Genomic DNA, 20,600 nt, shown 5'->3' on the forward strand with positions numbered 1-20,600 from the left:
AGAGAAGTAATTTCTCCTTGCTTATCTTGAACTATGGCCTCTCATTCTAGATTGCCCCATATGGAAATACTCCTTTCTATATCTACATTGTCAATTCCCTTTAGCATCTTATATACCTCAATTAGATCTCCTTTCATTCTTCTAAACTCTGAATCTCTTTTCATCTCTCTCCCTCATCCCAGGAGTCCATCTAGTGAACCTAACTGAACTGCCTCTAATACAACTGCATCCTTCCTCAAATAAGGAGACCAGTTTGTGCACAGTACTCCTGGTGCAGTTTCACTAATGCTTTGTACAGTTGCAGCAATGCTTCCCTACTTTTTTACTCTATTCCTTTAGCAATAAATGCTGAAATTCCATTTGCCTTCAGTATTACCTGCTGTACCTGCACTCTAATTATCTACAATTCCTGTGCAAGGACACTCAGATCCCTCTGTGCCGAAGCACTCTAATGTTTCTGTCCATTTAGATAATGAGTTGCCTTTCTATTCCTCTGACCAAAATTGATAACCTCACACTGATCCACATTAAACTTCATTAGCCAGATTTTGGCCCATCCACCTAACCTGTCCATATCTATTTGTAAATTTCTTATTTTCTGATTGCGACTTACCTTTCCACCTATTTTAGTGTCATTCTTAAATTTGGCTATTGCATTTTCTTTCCCTGCACTTAAGTTATTAATGTTGATGGTAAATAGTTGGGTTCAAGCACCTGTGGCAACCCATTAGTTACATCTTGAGAACCAGGGGGAGAAAAAAACATTTATCCTGATTCTTTCCTTTATGTTGATTAACCAATCCTCTATCCAAGTTAATAAATTACCCCTAATCCCATGCGATCTTACCTTGTAGAATAACCTTTTGTGCAAAAGTCCAGACATACTACAGCTGCAGGATCGCCATCATTCGTATTGCTTCTTACATTTTCGAAGAACTCTATCAAATTAATCAAACATGATTTAACCTTCATAAAACCATGCTGACTAATGGATTATAATTTGACTTTCTAAATGTTCTGTTATTCCTTCCTTCATAATAGATTCCAGCAATTTCCCAATTACACATGTTAAACTAACTAGTCTGGTTTATCCTACTTCTAGCCTCCATCTCTTTTTGAACAGGTGTGTTAATTTGGCATTTTTCTAGTCCATTGCTGCCTTCCCTGCATCCAGGGAATTTTAGAATATTAGAACCAATGGATCTACTGTCTTTTGCTGTGACTTCCTTTATGACCCAGGATGTAGGTCATCAGGCTCTGGGAACTTATCTGCCTTCAATCCTTAGTGATGGTTGTCTAAGTTCCTCCCTTTCTATAACCTCTGCATTACCTGATAGAATTGGATTAGATTAGATCCCCTACAGTATGGAAACAGGCCATTTGACCCAACAAGTCCACACCGACCCTCCAAAGAGTAACCCACCCAGACCCATTTCCCGACATTTACCCCTGACTGATGCACTTAACACTATGGGCAATTTAGCATGGCCAGTTCACCTGACCTGCATATCTTTGGATTGTGGGAGGAAACTGGAACACCCAGAGGAAAGCCACGCAAACACGGGGAGAATGTGCAAACTCCATTTAGACAGTCGCCCGAGGCCGGAATTAAATCCAGTGTTTGAGGCAGCACTGAGCCACTGTGCTGCCCGATTGGGATGATACTTATGTCCTCCACCATGAAAAGTGAAGCAAAATCTTGATTTTATGACTCTTCCACATCTGTGTTCTCTGTTAACTCACCAGTCTCATCCTCCAAGGGAGCAACATTCACTTTAGCTATTTTCTTCCTTTTTATATACTTAAAGAAGCTTTTGCTATCCATTTATATATTTTGCACGAGCTTTCTTTAATAATTTAGCTTTGCTCTTTTGATGACTTTTATTAATCATCCTTTGTTGATCTTTAAAATTTTCCCAATTTTCCAGCCTGCCACTCACTTTTGCAATATGGTATTCCTTAGTTTTTTTTCCTTAGCCATGGATGTTTCTTCCCCATCTTACATTCTTTCTCTGTTTATCATGTTACTATCCCATTACATTATTAGTCACAGTCTATGTTAGAATAATTAACATCTCACATTATACCTACTCTACAATTCTCACATGTTTCTGTAAATTTCTTGAAAATTTATTTCTGCATACCTCTTCCACCAATTGGAGGCCAGTAGATTACAAAGAGCAATGTAATGCAACCTCAGTTATTTATTAGATGAAACCAATTAAGTCTGGCCCCTAACCCATCTAGACATCCTCTCTCTTCAGCATTATTGCAGTATTCAATACTCTGCCCCCTATTCTTTCCATTTTCCTCCCTATATTTCCTGAACACCTTGTATTCAGGAATAGTTAACATTTTGCTGTGCCACATGTCCAGCAGTTGGGAGGGAGATGGCAGGTCCACAGGAGGAGAAATGTAGGGCTGAGAACCAGTTGGAATAAGGAGTTTTAGGAATGATGGACGGAGAATTGTCTGGTCCAGGTCCCATCATTCTACCAAGGTGGAGGATTAGTTGATGGTGCTGTTCAGTGGTGAGTTGGAGCCTATTTAATAGTTACCCAGGATTTATGAGACGGTTTTAATCCTCTAACCTTTCCTCTGTTACTATTAACCTTAAGTGAGTTGGACCCCTCCAAATTCCCCTATTTTCATGGACAGCAGATTTTCTTGTAAGGTTCTTCACCAAGGAATTGCTCGTCAGAAATTTCGTTATCCTGAGCAAATCCCACAGGGTCAGCTAAGTGGAGATTCCACATGGACATCTAGTCCAGCTTCAGAATTTCTGAACCTGTGTTTTTCAACTGGCTGTGCAGCTCAGTAATTTTATTTACTATTCCACATTCACATACATATATAACAGACCTAAATTAGACATTCGGAAAGTTCTGAAGAAGAGTCTATAGGACGTCAAATGTAACTCTGTTTCCCTCTCTGCAGGTGTTGTCAGACCTGCAGAGTTTCTCCCGCATTTTCTGTGTTTGCTTCAGATTTCCAGCATCCGTAGTATTTTGCTTTTACTAAATTAGACCTTTGTATTCACTCTTATTCTGACTCCTCATTTCTATTTGAGTGCTGACTCCCAATTCTGTGTGCATTATGTTTTTCATTTCTAATGTTATAGCTTTCACCATTTGATTAAACCTTCCCCAACAGTAAGTGATGAAGGGTGGAGGGGGCTTGTATGGCACAAAAGTTCTAGAATTGATCAATTGGGCCGAATGACTTATTTTTCTTTTAATTATATGTAATTCCATTTTGTCGCTATTATGTTTGATGTGATTTTCTAGGTATTACTTAATTCTGTGTTGGTGTTCACATCATGAAGAATTTTGTTTGAACACTCCTATGTTATATTAAATAGTTTAATGCTACTTGAAGATTCATTAACCACCTGATTATATATAACTTATTTCTAATTCAGAAAAGTCAAGAGTTCCAAGTTTCAATTCTTTACATTCTAGGCTTTGAAAGAAAGCTTTATAAAGGCAATAGGCATTGGAGTGGGATTTAACCTGCAGAGAATTGAATTCCATGCATCACCATTACATATGCAAACAGGACAGGTCTCTAAGGAAACAATGATGTTTTTGGATGGAGACCAGGAAGAAGCATGGACATTTGAGGTGAGATTACTTCATACAGATCAATCAAAGCAATTTAACTGTTACTGATGGTCATCTTATTGAAATTCCTTGCTGATTCCAATTATTTGCTTCAAAGTATAGGATATGGGTGTTCTTGAGAATTGTCCCTAGTTGGTACATTAAGGCAACCAATCTGTGCACAGCGCGGTCCCTCGAACAGATAATTTATGCTAATAATATTTGGGGAGAAATAAATGTTGGACAGAACCCAGAGGAAGTGAAGATTTTTTTCTTTGAGAAGTGGCTAGGTCTTACCTAATGACTATAATGCTTATGTGCTCAAGCAGCTGCAGTGGGAATGGAACCCAAAACCTGAGTCAGAAACTGGAGCAGTACCACTGAGCCACAGCTGACAGTCATGCAGAAGTTAGTCAAATATAATGTAGGAAAAAAGATTATGTGCAGTGTTATCATTATGTGTTGATATTAGGACACCAGATGTTTTGCAGGAAAAGCATTACCATGCAGAAAATATAATTTACATTCACTAGTAATAGACTGCAGCAATTTAGATTAATATATCATGCATCTTCCTGTGTTGATATTGCCAATTTCCTACATATTTTAGTCATAAGTTATTGGCACCCTGACATAATCATATGGTAACAAGTGCTCTGTGTCGTTCAAAATGTTCGTCAGAGAACTCTACTTGTAACTAATTGACTGATACTTTTGTAGATAAGTGTAAGTTCTCAAGATGAATACATTTATTCCTTCGTTGTAGAGTAGGTTTGATTGCATATCCCAATATGAAATGCCAAATCCTCACCAAAAGCTGTGCATGTTCCATCTATTCAAATTGTTCCTTTAAAATTTTTTAATCATTAAAAGTTATATACTTTGGAACTCAACATTTATGATTAGATTAGATTTCCTTCAGTGCGGAAACAGGCCCTTCAGCCCAACCAGTCCACACCGTCCCTCCAAAGAGTAACCCACTCAGACCCCTTTTCCTCTGACTAATGCACCTAGCACTATGGGCAATTTACGAACCCGGGACCTCTCGCAAGTCTGCACAGTAAAAGACCCTAAGCGAAAATCATATATATATGTGGGCGGCACGGTGGCACAGTGGTTAACACTGCTGCCTCACAGCGCTAGAGACCCGGGTTCAATTCCCGCCTCAGACGACTGTGTGGAGTTTGCACGTTCTCCCCGTGGGTTTCCTCCGGGTGCTCCGGTTTCCTCCCACAGTCCAAAGATGTGCAGGTCAGGTGAATTGGCCATGCTAAATTGCCCGTAGTGTTAGGTATAGGTGGGTTGCGCTTCGGCGGGGCGGTGTGGACTTGTTGGGCCGAAGGGCCTGTTTCCACACTGTAAGTAATCTAATCTAAAAGTAATCTAATCTAATCTAAAATATATGATTTATATTTGTAAATTTCAGAAAACTCTGGATTGACCTTATTTTGAGCAGATTAAAGTAGGTTAAGAAATTGTCAATAGGATTATCTGTTTCTGTACTCTTAAATTTAATTACAGGAAATATAAGATATAACTTTTCCAATTAATGCGGATTCAGTTTTCAATATCATGAGGGACTTGATTTTTATAGAAAGTAAGAATGTTCATTGCAAATCCAATCAATTGATGTTATACTTTATGCAATAAACCTTTGTATTCTTGAAAATCAATGCTTTATTTGTAAACTTTAGTGTTTTCAAAGCTTTATCCATATCAATTCAATGTGTGTTCAATGAAAATCGCACTATTTCAAAAACTAGTCAAGAGTATTAATCAACATTAATATCTGTGAACAATTTGAAATTGCTTTCAAAATGCATCTCAAAGATCACAATTATAGTGAGTTATTGAGTGGTTTTCTGTTACAGGTCGCTTAATATTAGTTACCAGAAAAGTAGTTAATGTGCAGTATACCAAGAATCAATGTTTTAAAAATTCCACTTTGAATCTGTGCATGGATGCATGATTCAGTCATCAAATGTAACTGCAGAGATAAGGCCTTTCTGAAAGCCAGTTACCATGTTTGCAGAGATAAACAAAGCTCATCATCTGTTTATTTTATGCTGTAAAAGCCTGTTGTTTCTAGTGTTTCCCCAGTAGAGGTCTGCTGCATGTTTATTTCCATGATGGATATGAGCTGTTCATTTGGTTTCCTCGATGTAAACCTTCTTTTGATTTTATTCTGTTGCTATGTGACCTTTAGATTCATTACCCCTTTTTTAAACCATTCATCGTATTTATTCCAATTTCATTCATTTTCCCACACCATTACTAAATTTCTTTCTTTAGTGCAGTCCCTCCATATTTTTTGATTAAAATTAGTAAAAGACATTTTTTTTTTATTCAGGCACTCCTTTAAATGTTTCTGTTCTATGGAAACTCCAAAACCATGATATGCCTAAATGATTGGTAGCATTACATGGGAATGTAACAGTAAAATTCCCTGTACATCTGCTCAGGTATTAATTTAAAACAAAGAACTGTGACGCTAGAGGTCTGAAATGAAAACATAAAGCTCTAGAGAAACCCAGCAAGTCTGGCAGTATCTGTGGAGAGAAAAACAGTTAATGTTTCAAGTCCAGTGACCCTTCGTCAGAAGTGATGAACTCATTTTTTGATGAAGTATCTTTGGACTCAAAGCATTAACACTGTTTTCCTCTCCACAATGCAGCCAGCTCTGCTGAGTTTCTCTGGTGCTTTCTGTTTTAGTCAGATGTTAATTCTTTTTACACATATTTTCGATCTTCCCAAAGACAGACAGCATTAACATTACAATTTTGGAGAAGATTTGTAGCTCAGGTTGTAGACTAGGTTGTAAGTTTGCTCACTGAGCTGATAGATTTGTTCTCAGACATTTCATCACCTTGCTAGGTAGCATCATCAGTGAGCCTCCAATGAAGGATTGGTGTTCAGTCCCGCTTGCTGTTTATCTGTCTTGCTCTGTTGTGGTGTGTGGTATCACTTCTGGTTCTTTTTCTGAGAGAAAACCTCTCCAGGTGTAACTCTTCTTCAGGACTGGGGGTGGGTGTTGTGGGAGCTGCAGTTAAAATGGGTGGCAGAGCCAGAGTGGTGAAGTGGGAATGGGTGAAGACAGGTAGAGGGTATGACCTGGTTGGTCAATGGGAGGGATGAATGTGGTGGGTGGCTGGGAGGAATGGAAGAGGGAGGGTTAGTGGCTGGGACGGGAAGGGAGGTTGTTTGAAATTAGAAAACTCAAGGGTTGAGTCCTCTGGGCTGTAGGCTGCCCAGGCAGAAGATGAGGTGTTGTTCCTCTAATTTGCAGTTTGGTTCATTGTGGCAATGGAGGAGGCCAAGGATGGTCATGTTGAAAAGGGAGTGGGAAGGGGAATTAAAATGGGCACTGTCTGGGAGGTCTGGTTGACCCCTGCAGGCTCGGTTGAGATGCTCAGCAAACAGTTCCCTAAGTTTATGTTTGGTCTCCCTGATGTAGAGAAGACCACATCGGGAGCACCTGATGCAATAAACTAGATTGGAAGAGAGATGGGTGAACCTGGAAGGACTGTTTGGGGCCCTGGATGGAGCTGAGAGGGTTGGTATGCCAGCAGGCCTTTGCATCTTTTCTGGTTGCAGGGGAAGGTACCTAGGGGTGAAAATGTGTTGCTGGAGAAGCGCAGCAGGTCAGGCAGCATCCAAAGAGCAGGAGAATCGACGTTTCGGGCATGAGTCCTTCTTCAGGAATCCTTCCTGAAGACGGGCTCATGCCCAAAACGTCGATTCTCCTGCTCTTTGGATGCTGCCTGACCTGCTGCGTTTTCTAGCAACACATTTTCAGCTCTGATCTCCAGCATCTGCAGTCCTCACTTTCTCCTCGAAGGTACTAGGGGTTCAGGGGAGTTTGGTAGTGAGAGTGGCTCAAACCAAGGACTGGCGAAGGGAACAATCCTTGTGGAAACAGAGAGGATGGGGATGGGAAGATGTTCTTGGGGATGTTGGCTAGTTGCAGTTGGTGCAAGTGTTTAAGGATGATGCATTGGATGCATAGGCTGGTGGGGTGGTATGTGAGGCCAAGGGGGACTCTGTCTTTTTTGCATTTTTGGGGGGGTGTTTAGAGTCATGCAATGGGGAATGGAGGTGGTGTGGTGGAGGGCTGTCTGGATGATGGGGTGGAAAGCATGTTGTTTGAAACAGGTGGATATCTGAGATGCTTGGGAGTGGGAATGTCTCCTTGTACGAGCAGATGTGGCGGAAGCGGAGGAATTGGGTGAACTGGATGAAGTTCTTGCAGGATACTGGGTGAGAGGAGCTGTGTAGTCCAGGTGGTTGTGAGAGTCTGTGGGTTTATAATAAAGGTTCACCTGGAGACTGTCGCCAGAGATGGAAATGGAGAGGTCAAGAACTAGGAGGGAGGTGTCCGAGACGAGCCAAGTGAATTTAAGGGTGGAATGGAAGTTGTGGGCGAAGTCAGTGAACTGCTCCAGTTCAGCCTGGGTGCAGGATGTTGCATCAATGCAGTCATTGACATAATGGTGGAAGAGATGGGACACAGTGCCTGTGTAGGTACAGAAAGGTGACTGTTCGACATAACCAACAAAGAGGCAGGTGTAGTTTGGGCCTAGCCACGTGCCTATGGCCAGCCCCTGGGTTTGGAGGAAATGGAAGGAGTTAAAGGAAAGGTTATTAAGGGTGAGGACCAGTTCAGCAAGGTGGAGGAGGAGAAGGGTATTGGTGGAGGGGGTCTGGATAGGTCTGTTGGAGACGAAGAAGCTGAGGGCCTGGAGACAATTCTTGTGAGGTATGGACATGTATAAGGACTGCACATTCATAGTGAAGATAAATCGTTGAAGGCCAGGGAACTGGAAGTTATTGAAGAGGTGGAGGGTGTGGTTGGTGTCACAGATGTAGGTGGGAAGTGCCTAAACTAAGGGGGACAGGATGGAGTTGAGGTAGGACAAGATGAGTTCAGTGGGACAAGAGCATGCCGAGACAGATGGGTCAGTCGGGGTAGTGGGCTTTGGAATTTAGGGAGCAGGTAGAACCGGGCAGTGCAGGGCTGGGGGACTATCAGATTGGAGGCATTTGAGGGGAGATCACCGGAAGCAATGAGGTGCTGACAGTGTGAGTGATTTTAGCGTGAGGGGTCGCAGCAGGGATGTGGGCAAGGGGGAGGTAAGACGTGGTGTCGGAGAATTGGCATTTCGCCTCTGCAACATAGACATCCATTCACCAGACTACACTGCCTCAACTTTTGTCAGCGGGTTTGATGGTGAACCGGGTGATGGTGTGGAGCGCTTCACGTTCGGAGAGGGTGCGGTTAGAGTGGGTGAGGGAGGTGGAGAAAATGAGCTCGCCAGCACACCAGCTCCCCCTCCTCACCCATCTACCCCCACAATTCACCCTATCCCTCCACCTCTCCCTCTTCACCTCATTCCCCCCCCCCCGCACGCCTTCCCATTTCCCCCGCCATACTCTCCAACCTACAGCCCCCTCCCAATCTCCCTTCTCTAAACGTCTGGTTTGAGAAGCTGGTGCATACACCCATTTTTATTTTGAAGTGGTCGAAGATGGAAGGAGGACTCAAAGCCATGCTGTGTTCCTCCCACTCAATGTGAGAAGCTGGGCAAATTTCCGGTGCACGGGACCAGCATGTGTGCAGGAAGTACTGCCAGCTGCAGCTCCTGGAAGCCCGGGTTTCAGAGCTGGAGTAGGTCTAGAGACATTGTGGAGAATAGGCGAAGCGGAGAGAATCATGGATAGCAAATACGGAAAAGTAGTCACACCACAGGCTAAGATTCCACAGGCAGAAAAGGAATAGGTAACCCCCAGGTAGAGAGAGAGAACATTGAGCAGGTAATTCAGAAATCCCTTTTGTCCATTCTTCTGAAAAATAGATCGACCACTTTGAATACTGTTGAAGGGAATGGCCTCTAAGGGGAAATCGGCAATAGTCAAATTTGTGGCATCATGGGTTGATGTGTAGTCATAGGGGATTCAGTTGTAATGGGAAAAATAGGCACTTCTGTAGCCGCAATCCAGGATGGTAAGTTGCCTCCCTGCTGCAAGGGTCAAGGATGTCTCAGAGCAGTTACAGGTCATTCTGGAGGGGCAGGGTGAATAGTCAATAGTCATGATACGCATTGGTATCAATGACATACTTTAAAAGAAATGATGAGGTCCTTAAAGCAGAACATAGGGAGTCAGGAAGCAAGCTGAAAAGCAGGACTTCATAGGTAGTGGTCTCAGATTACTACCTCTGCTATATGCTAGTCAAAGCAGGATGTATTGGATGTTCAAATGGCTAAAGAGGTAGTATGAGGGGGAGATTTTCAATTTTGAACCAGTTCTGGGGGTAGATAGGACTAGTACAAACAGCCCAATTTGTTCGGGTGGTTGGGGTACAGTTAGATTAAATTGGCAGGAGTATAGGAACCGATGCAAGGAGTCAGAGGTATGGGAAATCAAGGTCAAGAACAAAAGACAGAAAGGGGACTAAAAGAAGTGATTGGCAGAAGAATGAAAGGCAATGGTAAAAAATAGTGGGAATGGGACAAGGAGCATTAAAAAGATTAACCTTAAGACTTTGTGCCTGAACGTGTGGAGCATTCAAAATAAAGTGGCTGAATCAATCATGCAAATAGATGTGAATAGGTATCATATAGTTGGGATGACGGAGACATGGCTGCAGGGTGACAGGGGATAGGAAATAAACATACAGATCTTTTCATTATTTAAGAAGGAAAAAAGCTGTGGAGTTGCTTTACTGATTAAAGGAGATATAAACACTACTGAAGAAAAATATTAGCTCAGACAATATAGAATCTGTGTGGATTGAGTTAAGAAACGCCAATGAGCAAAATAAATTAGTGGAAGTGGTGTATAGACCACCACCGTATTGTGATGATGTTGGAAATGTTATTAAACAAAGATGTATGTGGTAAAGGAACATCAGTAATTTTAGATGATTTTCATTTGCACATAGATTTGGAAAATAAAATTAGTCACAATACTGTAGGGGAGGAATTCCTAGACAGTATATGGGGTGGTTTTCTCAACAAATAGTTTCAGGAGCCAACTAGAGAACAGGCCATCTTAGTTTGGCTATGACATAATGAGAATGTAATAATTGATAATGTAGTTCTGAAAGATCTCCTTGAGAATGAGCAAGCATGATATAGATTTCTTCATCAAGATGGAGAGTGAGTTGGTTGATTCTGAGACTACGGTGTTTAATCTTAATAAGGGAAACTACAATGGTATGAGATGTGAGTTGGCTATAATGGATGGGGAAATGTTATTGAAAGGAATGACAGTGGATAGATGGGCAATGACGAACATTCAAAGAGTGAATGTGTACACTACAAAAGTTGTTTATTCCTCTCTGGCACACGAGTGCAAAGAGAACAGTGACTAGACCATGGCTTATGAGGGAAGTTAGGGATAGTATTAAATGCAAAGAAAAGGCTCACGAATCGGCAAGAAACACCAACAGACCTGAGCATTAGGAAGAGTTTAGATGTCAGCAAAGGAGGACCGAGGATTAGGAAGAGGAAAATAGAGTATGACAATAAGCTTGTGGGGAATGTAAGAACTGGCTATAAAATGTTTCTTTAGGTATGTAAGGAGAAAAGGATTTGTGAAAACCAATGTAGCTTAGAGTCAGAAACGGTGTAATTTATAGTGGGGAACAAAGCAATGGCTGATGAAGTAAACTCAAACTTCGCTTCTGTTTTCATAAAGGAGGACATGAATGATGGGGAACACAGGCTTTAGTGAGAGGGAATAACTGAAGCAAGTCAGTTTTAGTGGAGCAAAGGTGATGAAGAAATTGATGAGGTTGAAGGATGATAAATTCCCAGGGCCTGATTATCTACATCACAGAATGCTTAAGGACGTGCTGCTTGGAACAGTGAATGCATTAGTGGTCATCTTGCAAGATTCTTTAGACTCTGGAACAGTTCCTACAGATTAGAGGGTAGCTAATATTACCCAATGTTTAAAAAAGGAGGTAGAGAGAAAGCAGGGAATTATCAACCAGCAAGTCTGGCTTTGGTAATGTGGAAGATGCTATAATCAAGGATTTTATTGCACAGCACTAAGAAAATAGTAGTGGAATCAAACACAGCCAGCATAGTTTTAAGAAAAGGAAAGCATGTTTGACAAATCTACCAAAATTCTCCAGGATGTAACTAGTGGAGTTATCGCCAGAGTCAGTGAATGTAATTTGTTTGCACTTTCAGAAGGCTTTCAACAAAGCCCTACATAAGACATGAATGAATAAAATTGAAGAGCATGGGATTGGGGGTAGTGAATTGAGATGGATAGAAAATTGGTTAGCAGATAAGAAACAAAGAGTAGGAATAAATGGATCTTTTTCTGAATGGCAGGCATTGACTTAGGGGAGTATTGAAGGGATTGGTACTAGGACCCTCGCTATCACAATAAATTTTAATGGTTTCAATGAGAGAGCTCGTTGTTATGTATGTAGTTGTGTGGTGTTGCCCCTTTAAGAGAGTGGGTCAGATGATCCTGCATGCGAGATAAGGGAGGTAGTGTAGGACTGACTGTGGAACTGAGAGGATGCACAATAAATTCCCTGTTCTAGTTTACCCACCATTGACCTCATGTTTTATTTACAGTTCTAGTGATGGCTAACAATGAGAGTGGAATCTGGCCAGCAAACTTGTTTGAACGCTTTTTTATCTGTCGTGAGGAAGGATATCACCCATACTTCCAAAGTGGTGCAGGATTGTGAGGTAACATTGAGGGAAGTGGTTGTGATTGACATCAGGGAAGAACAATATGCAACAGGGAATACGCTGAGAGCGACGGTCATGTGAGGACTTGATGAGTTGAATGGCCTGTTTCAGCACTTCAGGGATTCAATGTTCTATGACTCAGATCACTGCCAATATTTGAAGAGGGAAGTCCTCACCATGGTACTAAGACAGTCAGTGAGGGAGCTGCCAGCACAGAGACCATTCACCAAGGGGACTTGAGCTGCGAACGGCTACCGGACTCAAGTAGCGGGAAAAATTCCTGCTGCCAGGAAAACAAAATGGCAGGGCAATTTGGAGCAATGAGACCATTTGGTGAAGAGACAGAAAGTTGGATACAGTACACCAAAAATTTTGAGGCATAATTAAAGGTGAATAATGTGACTGAAGATTTAATCATAATGGGTTTTTTGCGTACCATTGGTAGCAAGACCTTCATGATTCTCAGGAGTCGGGTACAATCAAAGAAATCCATGGAGAAGACATACCAGGAACAATGCAAAGTGTTCAGAAGTTACTTGCAGAACTTCTCCATTTTTATAAACAGTTCAGTACAATGGAGAGTCTATCACCCAATTTGTGGCCAATTTAGAGAGATTAGCAGAACATGGTGAATTTGGAGGCTTTCTCAAAGATAACTTGCAGGACCTCTGACACAAAGCTATCTAACAGAAGTGACTAACAAGGAGAGACCTAGATTTCAAGGCATATTTCGAAATTGGTACCTCGATGGAGTAGGCCACCAGTGAAGCAACAAAGTTGATCGACAATACCAAGGAGCATAGAACAGTGAAAACTCAGCAATGTGCATTACCGACCACAGAATGCTGCCAGTATGGCAACAGTAGCCACAAGGAGTCAACATGTTGAACTTGAGAACCCCAGTACTGCAGGTGTAAGCAGGTGGTCCATATTACCTAAAATTGCTGGATACAACTCGAGCAAGTAAGAGTGTCTAAAGAAGACAATTCAAAGGTCAAGACAAAAGAGCCATGCAGCCAGCCAGGGAATAGACAGAGAGTCAGCTAGATTTGTGGGAGAAATAGAAGGCCCAGAGTCAGCAAAGTTTTGGTTAAACATCCTGTTGGTACAAGGTGAAACTGATCATTTATGGGTTGTTCCCAAATTAGAGGATATTCAATAAAGGTAGACATGGATATAGGTGCAGTGGTATCCTACATCAATATACAGGGAGAAGTTAAGGCCACTGTCATTGAAGCCTGCATTGAATTATACTACAGATATGCATGGAGCAAGTGGTGCCAATGAAGGACTATGGACTAGTAAAAGTACAGCTAAAGGACCAGTGTGCTGAACAGCCTCTATGCATAGTGAATACATAGGAGCAGAAATTAGGCCATTCATCCCATTGAGTCTGCTCTACCGTTCAATCATGGCTGATAAGTTTCTTAACCCTATTCTCCCACTCTCTCTCTGTAACCCTTGATCCCCTTTATTCTCAAGAACCTATGTATCTCAGTCTTTAACATGCTCAATAACCTGACTTCCATAACCATCTGTGGCAATGAATTCCACAGATTCACCATTCTCGAGCTGAAGAAGTTTCTCCCGTTCTAAAAGGTTTTCCCTTTATTCTAAGGCTGTGCCCTCAGATCCCAATCTCTCCTGTCAATGGAAACATCTTCCCAACATCTACTCCGACCAGGTCATTCAGGATTTTGTATGTTTCAATTAGATCCCCTCTCATCCTTCTAAACTCCATCCAGTATAGACCCAGAGTCTTCAAACGTTCCTCATATGTTGAGCTTTTCATTTCTGGGAGTATTCTGAACAAACTCCAAGCCAGCACATCCTTCCTGAGATATGGAGCTCAAAACTGCGCACAGTACTCCAAATGAGGTCTGACCAGATCCTTGTAGAGCCTCAGAAGTTCATCCCTGCTTTTATATTCAAGTCATAGAGATGTACAGCATGGAAACAGACCCTTCGGTCCAACCCGTCCATGATGACCAGATATCCCAACCTAATCTAGTCCCACCTCCCAGCACTTGGCCCATATCCCTCCAAACCCTTCCTATTCATATACCCATCCAAATGCCTCCTAAATGTTGCAATTCTACCAGCCAACACCACATCCTCTGGCAGCTCATTGTATACACATACAACCCTCTGCATGAAAACGTAGCCCCTTAGGTCTCTTTTATATCTTTCCGCTCTCACCCTAAACCTATGCCCTCTAGTTCTGTACTCTGACCCCAGGGAAAAGACTTTGTCTATTTACCCTATCCATGCCCCTCATGATTTTGTAAACCTCCATAAGGTCAGCCCTCAGCCTCCTACGTTCCAGGGAAAACAGCCCAGCTTGTTAAGCCTCTCCCTGTAGCTCAGATCCTCCAACCCTGGCAACATCCTTGTAAATCTTTTCTGAACCCTTTCAAGTTTCACAACATCTTTCCGTTAGGAAGGAGACCAGAATTGCACGCAATATTCCAACAGTGGCCTAACCAATGTCCTGTACAGCTGCAACATGACCTCCCAACTCCTGTACTCAATACTCTGACCAATAAAGGAAAGCATACCATACGCCTTCTTCACTATCCTATCTACCTGTGACTCCACTTTCAAGGAGCTATGAACCTGCACTCCAAGGTCTCTTTATTCAGGAACACTCCCTAAGACCTTACCATTAAGTGTATAAGTCCTGCTAAGATTTGTTTTCCCAATATGCAGCACTTCGCATTTATCTGAATTAAACTCCATCTGCCACTTCTCAGCCCATTGGCCCATCNNGCTAGTTAGCCCATTGTCCCATCTGGTCCAGATCCTGTTGTAACCCTCTTCGCTGTCCACTACAGTTCCAATTTTGGTGTCATCTGTAAACTTACTAACTATACCTCTTATGATCGCATCCAATTCATTTATGTAAATGACAAAAACGTAGAGGGCTCAGCACTGATCCTTTTGGCAATGCACTGGACACAGGCCTCCAGTCTGAAAAACAATCCTCCACCACCACTCTCTGTCTTTTATCTTTGAGCCCGTTCTGTATCCAAATGGCTAGTTCTCCCTGTATACCATGAGTTCTAACCTTGCTAATCAGCCTCCCATGAGTAACCTTGTCAAATGCCTCACTGAGGTCCATATAGATCACATCTATCACTCTGCTCTCCTCAATATTCTTTGTTACTTCTTCAAAAAACTCAATCAAGTTTATGAGACATGATTTCCCACGCACAAAGCCATATCTACTATTTCTAATCAGTCCTTGCCTTTCCAAATACATGTGGATCTTGTCCCTCAGGATTCCCTCCAACAACTTGCCCACTACTGAGTTCAGGCTCACCGGTTCTATAGTTCCCTGGCTTGTCTTTACCACCCTTCTTAAACAGTGGCACCACTTTTGCCAACCTCCATTCTTCTGGCACCTCACCTGTGACTATTGATGATACAAATATCTCAGCAAGAGACCCAGCAAACACGTCTCTAGATTCCCACAGAGTTCTCGGGTACACCTGATCAGTTCCTGGGGATTTATTCACCATTAACCGTTTCAATACATCCAGCACTTCCTCCTCTTTTGCAAGATGTCATCATCTATGTTCCTACAGTCCATATCTTCCATATGCTTTTCCACAGTAAATACTGATGCAAAATATTCATTTAGTATCTCCCCCATTTTCTGCGGCTACACGCAAAGGCCGCCTTGCTGATCTTTGTGGGGCCCGATTCTCTCCCTAGTTATCCTTTTTTCCTTAATATATTTGTAAAAACCCTTTGCATTCTCCTTTATTCTATTTGTCAAACCCATCTCATGTCCGCGTTTTGCCTTCCTGATTTCCCTCTTAAGTATACTCCTACTTCCGTTATACTCTTATAAGTATTCACTCGATCTATCCTGTCTATACCTGACATATGCTTCCTTCTTTTTCTGAACTAAACACTCAATTTCTTTCGTCATCCATAATTCCCAATACCTACCAGCCTTCCCTTTCACCCTGACAGGAATATATTTTCTCTGGTCTCATGTTATCTCATTTGTGAACGCTTCCCATTTTCCAGCCGTCCCTTTAGCTGCGAACATCTGCCTCCAATCAGCTTTCAAAGGTTCTTGCCTAATACCGTCAAAAATGGCCTTTCTCCAATTTAGAACATCAACTTTTAGATCTGGTCCAGCCTTTTCCATCACTATTTTAAGACAAATAGGATTATGGTCGCTAGCCTCAAAGAGCTCCCCCACTGACACCTCACTCACCTCCCCTGCCTTATTTCCTAACAGTAAGGTCGAGTTTTGCACCTTCTCTAGTAGGGACATCCACATACTGAATCAGACAATTGTCTTGTACACACGGAAGAAATTCCTCTCCATCTAAACCTTTAACACTATGGCAGTCCCAGTCGATGTTTGGAAAGTTAAAATCCCCTACCATAACTAACCTATTATTCTTATAGATAGCTGAGATCTCCTTACAAGTTTGTTTGGGAATTTCCCTTTGACTATTGGGGGGTCTATAATACAATCCTAATAAGGTGATCATCCCTTTCTCATTTCTCAGTTCCACCCTGGATGTATTTCTGGGAATATCCTCCCTCAGCACAGCTGTAATGCTATCCCTTATCAAAAATGTCACTCCCTCTCCCCTTGCCTCCCTTTCTACCCTTCCTGTAGCATTTGTATCCCGGAAAATTAAGCTGCCCATCCCTGAACCATGTTTCTGTAATTGCTATGAGATTCCAGTCCCATGTTCCTAACCATGCCCTGAGTTCATCTTCCTTCCCTGTTAAGCCCCTTGCATTGAAATAAATGCGGTTTAATTTATTAGTCCTACCTTGTTTCTGCCTGTCCTGACTGTTTGACTCACTTCTGTTCTCAGCTGTACCCGTCTCAGATCGAGCTCCCAAAATCCTCCCTGTGATTGTTATCACGACTCACCCCTGCATTCCTCCAAATCCATGTAAAGTCCTCCCATTCCTAAAACCCGCCCTGTATCTGTCACCTGTCCCAGCTTCCACAATCCTCCCTATCTCTGTAAGACACCCACCCCACACACACCCCCGTCCCAGTTACTACAGCCCGCTGTATCACTAAATGCCAGTAATCACTATAATATCAGAGTAAGGTGTGAAAGCAGGAATACTGTACTGGGTTAAATGATCAGTCGTGATCATATTGAATGGTGGGACCGACTCTGTGGTCAAATGGCCGATACATGCTCTTCTTTCCTATGCTTCTCTATAAACTTACTATCTATATAACCTCTTTCAGTCCCCACAGCCCTTCATATCTCCATAAACTCCTTCAGTCCCCACGACTCTTCCTATCTCCATAATCTCATCCTGATCCAACGACCCTCCCGTTCAGAGTAACCTCCTTCAATCCCCATGATCCTCCTGATCTGTGCAACCTCCTTCAAACCCAACAGCCCTCCAGATCTCTTTGGCCCCTTTCAGGCCCCACAACACTCACTACCTCCATAACGTTCTTCAGTCACCACTGCACTCTGTGTCCATCATCTCATACAGTCCCCACATCACTCCCTATCTCCATAATGTCCTTCAGTCCCCATGACCCTCCTTATTTCCAAAACATTTATTACCTGTTTAAACCGTAAGCTACATTTTTCAGATTGATAAACACGAACTCCCATAACCCTTTCTGCTGCCAGTCTGAAACCAAACAGTGTTAGCCTGATAGTAGGTCGGGAGCTGAAATATGTTTGAAAGGATATGTCAATGAACAATAACTGGACCCTTAGAAACGCTTTTAAGAAAAAGAGAACGTGTTTTTGAGCCTGTTGGATTGTATTTTTATTGGTGAGAATATAAATGACAGAATAGATGTGGGTGTAGGAGTGGTTGTACCGAGGATACGGTTTATTTGAATTTTCAGAAACCTTTACACAAGTTTCAATAAGGGCTAAAGAGTAACTCGGTTGGGGAAATAAATAGTGATGTCTTGGAAAGAATCCTCAACAGAGAAGAAAAAGTGCTGGAATCTTAAAACAAATAAAGGTAGATCAATCCTCAGTAGCTCATTAGGTCAATCCTTGAATATTCATGGGAAGCTAGGGAAGAGATTGCAGCGTCCCTAACAGAGATATTTATATTATCAACAGACACAATGAGTTACCGGAAGACTGGAGGGTGGCTAATGCTGTTCCATCACTTAAGGTCTGCAGGGAGCAGCCAGGAAATCACAGCCCAGTAAACCAGTGCTGGATAAGTTATTGGAGGAGATTCTGAGAGAAAGGAGCTACATATATTTGGAAAGACAAGGGCTGATTAGATATAGTCAGCATGGCTTTGTGAGTGGAAAACCGTGTTTCACAAACCGGATTGACTCTTCGAGGAGTTGACCAACGGACAGATGAAGGCAGAGCAGTCAGCGTCGTCTACATGAACTTCAGCAAAGCATTTGACAAGGTTCCAAGGGATGTAGAACATCTAGTCAAGAGGAAGAAGGAAGCTAACTTAAGTTTGAGGAACCAAGGATCAGAAGCAGGACTCGAGAGAGTTACATGGGGCAGGACGGTGGCTCAGTGGTTAGCACTGCTGCCTCACAGCACTAGGGACGCGATTTCAATTCCAGCCCCAGGCAACTGTCTGCGTGGAGTTTGCACATTCTCTCCATGTCTGCGTGGGTTTCCGACAGGTGCGCTGGTTTCCACCCACAGCCCAAAGATGTGCAGGTTAGGTGAATCAGCCATGCGTTGTTCAAGAAAGGGAATAGAGATAATCCTGGGAATCACAGACCTGTCAGTCTTCTGTCTGTGATGTGCAGATTATTGGAAGTTCTGAGATACAGGATTTATGATTCCTTGGAAAACCATAGTTTGATTATAGAGAGTCAGCATGGCTTTGTAAGGGACAGGTCATGCGTCACAAATCTTATTGAATCCTTTGAGAATGTGACAAAACACATTTATGGCTCATTGAGAAAGTACAGAGCATGGGATACAGGGAAACCTGCCTGTTTGGATACAGAATTCCTGGCCTATAGAAGACAGAGGGTGATGACAGATGGAAATCATTCAGCCTGGAGTTCAGTGACCAGTGATTTTCTGCAGGGAGAGGGCAAAAAAATCTCTGCTCTTTGTAATTTTATGAATGACTTGGATGTGTGATTGAAAGAGTGGGTAAGTAAGTTTGCCAATGACACGAAGGTTGGTGGAGTGGTGAATAGTGTGCATGTCTGCTGAAGGTTGCAATGTGACATTAACAGGATGTAGAGCTGGGCTGAGAAGTGGCAGATGAAGTCAAATCTGGAAAAGTGTGAAGTGATGCATTTTGAAAGGTGAGACTTGAATGCAGAATACATGAGTAAAGGCAGAATACTGAATAAAAGCAGAATGCTGAATAGTGTGGAGGAACAGATGAATCTTGGATTTCATGACCGAGATCCATCAAATTTATCACCAAGCTGATAGTGTTGTTAAGAAAGAATATGTTGTATTGGCTTTCATTATCTGGGGGATTGAGTTTTAAAGCCATGAGGTTATGCTGCAGCTCTATACAGACCTGTTTAGATTCCGATTAGAATATTGTGTTCAGTTCTGGTCCCTTCATTACAGGATGGATGTGGAAGCTATAGACAGGGTAAAGAGGAGATTTACCAGGATGCTACCTGGACTGGAGAGCATGTCTTACGAAGAAAGGTTGAGAATTGAATGCAGAAGCTAAGGCTTTTCTCATTGGAGTGAAGAAGAGTGTGCTGTGATTTGGTAGAGGTGAACAAGATGGTGTGAGGCAAAGATAGAGTGAACAGTGAGAGACCTCTTTATCCCATGGCATACATGGTACAAGGGGGCATAATTGTAAGGTGATTGGAGGATGGGTAAGGGGAGATTTCAGATGTAGGTTCTTTACACAGAGAGTGGTGGGTGGGTGGAACAGGACATTTTAACAGACTGATGTGGTTCTGTTCGCCGAGCTGGAAGCTGGAACTACAACCACAGGGACGCCAAGACAGCAGACTTCCTAGCAGCACTAGAATGCACACTCAGGAACAATGGACTGAGAGAAGAGACACAACTAACAGTGAGACAAAGTATCGTACCCCTGATAACAAGGAAAAGACAAACACATAAACTCCATACCAAGGATAGGGAAGCACTAAAATTACTAACAAACGATAAGAACATAATCATACTACCAGCAGACAAAGGCAGAATGACGGTCATCCTGGACAAAGCAGAGTACATCCAAAAAGGGCAACAACTACTTGCAGATACCAACACCTACCAAAAGAGGGAGTTTGACCCCACCCCACAGCTCACCAATAGGATAAACAACACACTGAGGAACC

The 20,600-nt window shown here is 42.4% G+C and overlaps 1 protein-coding gene across 2 annotated transcripts in view; it reads left to right on the forward strand.

Annotated features, from left to right (window-relative positions):
- The window catches only part of aasdhppt (aminoadipate-semialdehyde dehydrogenase-phosphopantetheinyl transferase), an 84,146-nt gene that overhangs the window by 42,216 nt on the left and 21,330 nt on the right, over positions 1-20,600 (forward strand). For both annotated transcript variants that reach the window (XM_043691827.1, XM_043691826.1), the window contains exon 4: positions 3,462-3,623. In XM_043691827.1, the coding sequence (XP_043547762.1) occupies positions 3,462-3,623 (162 nt within the window). The remainder of the gene's footprint in view (positions 1-3,461; positions 3,624-20,600) is intronic.

Source organism: Chiloscyllium plagiosum, chromosome 6, assembly GCF_004010195.1.
Source record: "Chiloscyllium plagiosum isolate BGI_BamShark_2017 chromosome 6, ASM401019v2, whole genome shotgun sequence".
Classification (NCBI taxonomy): Eukaryota; Metazoa; Chordata; class Chondrichthyes; order Orectolobiformes; family Hemiscylliidae; genus Chiloscyllium; species Chiloscyllium plagiosum.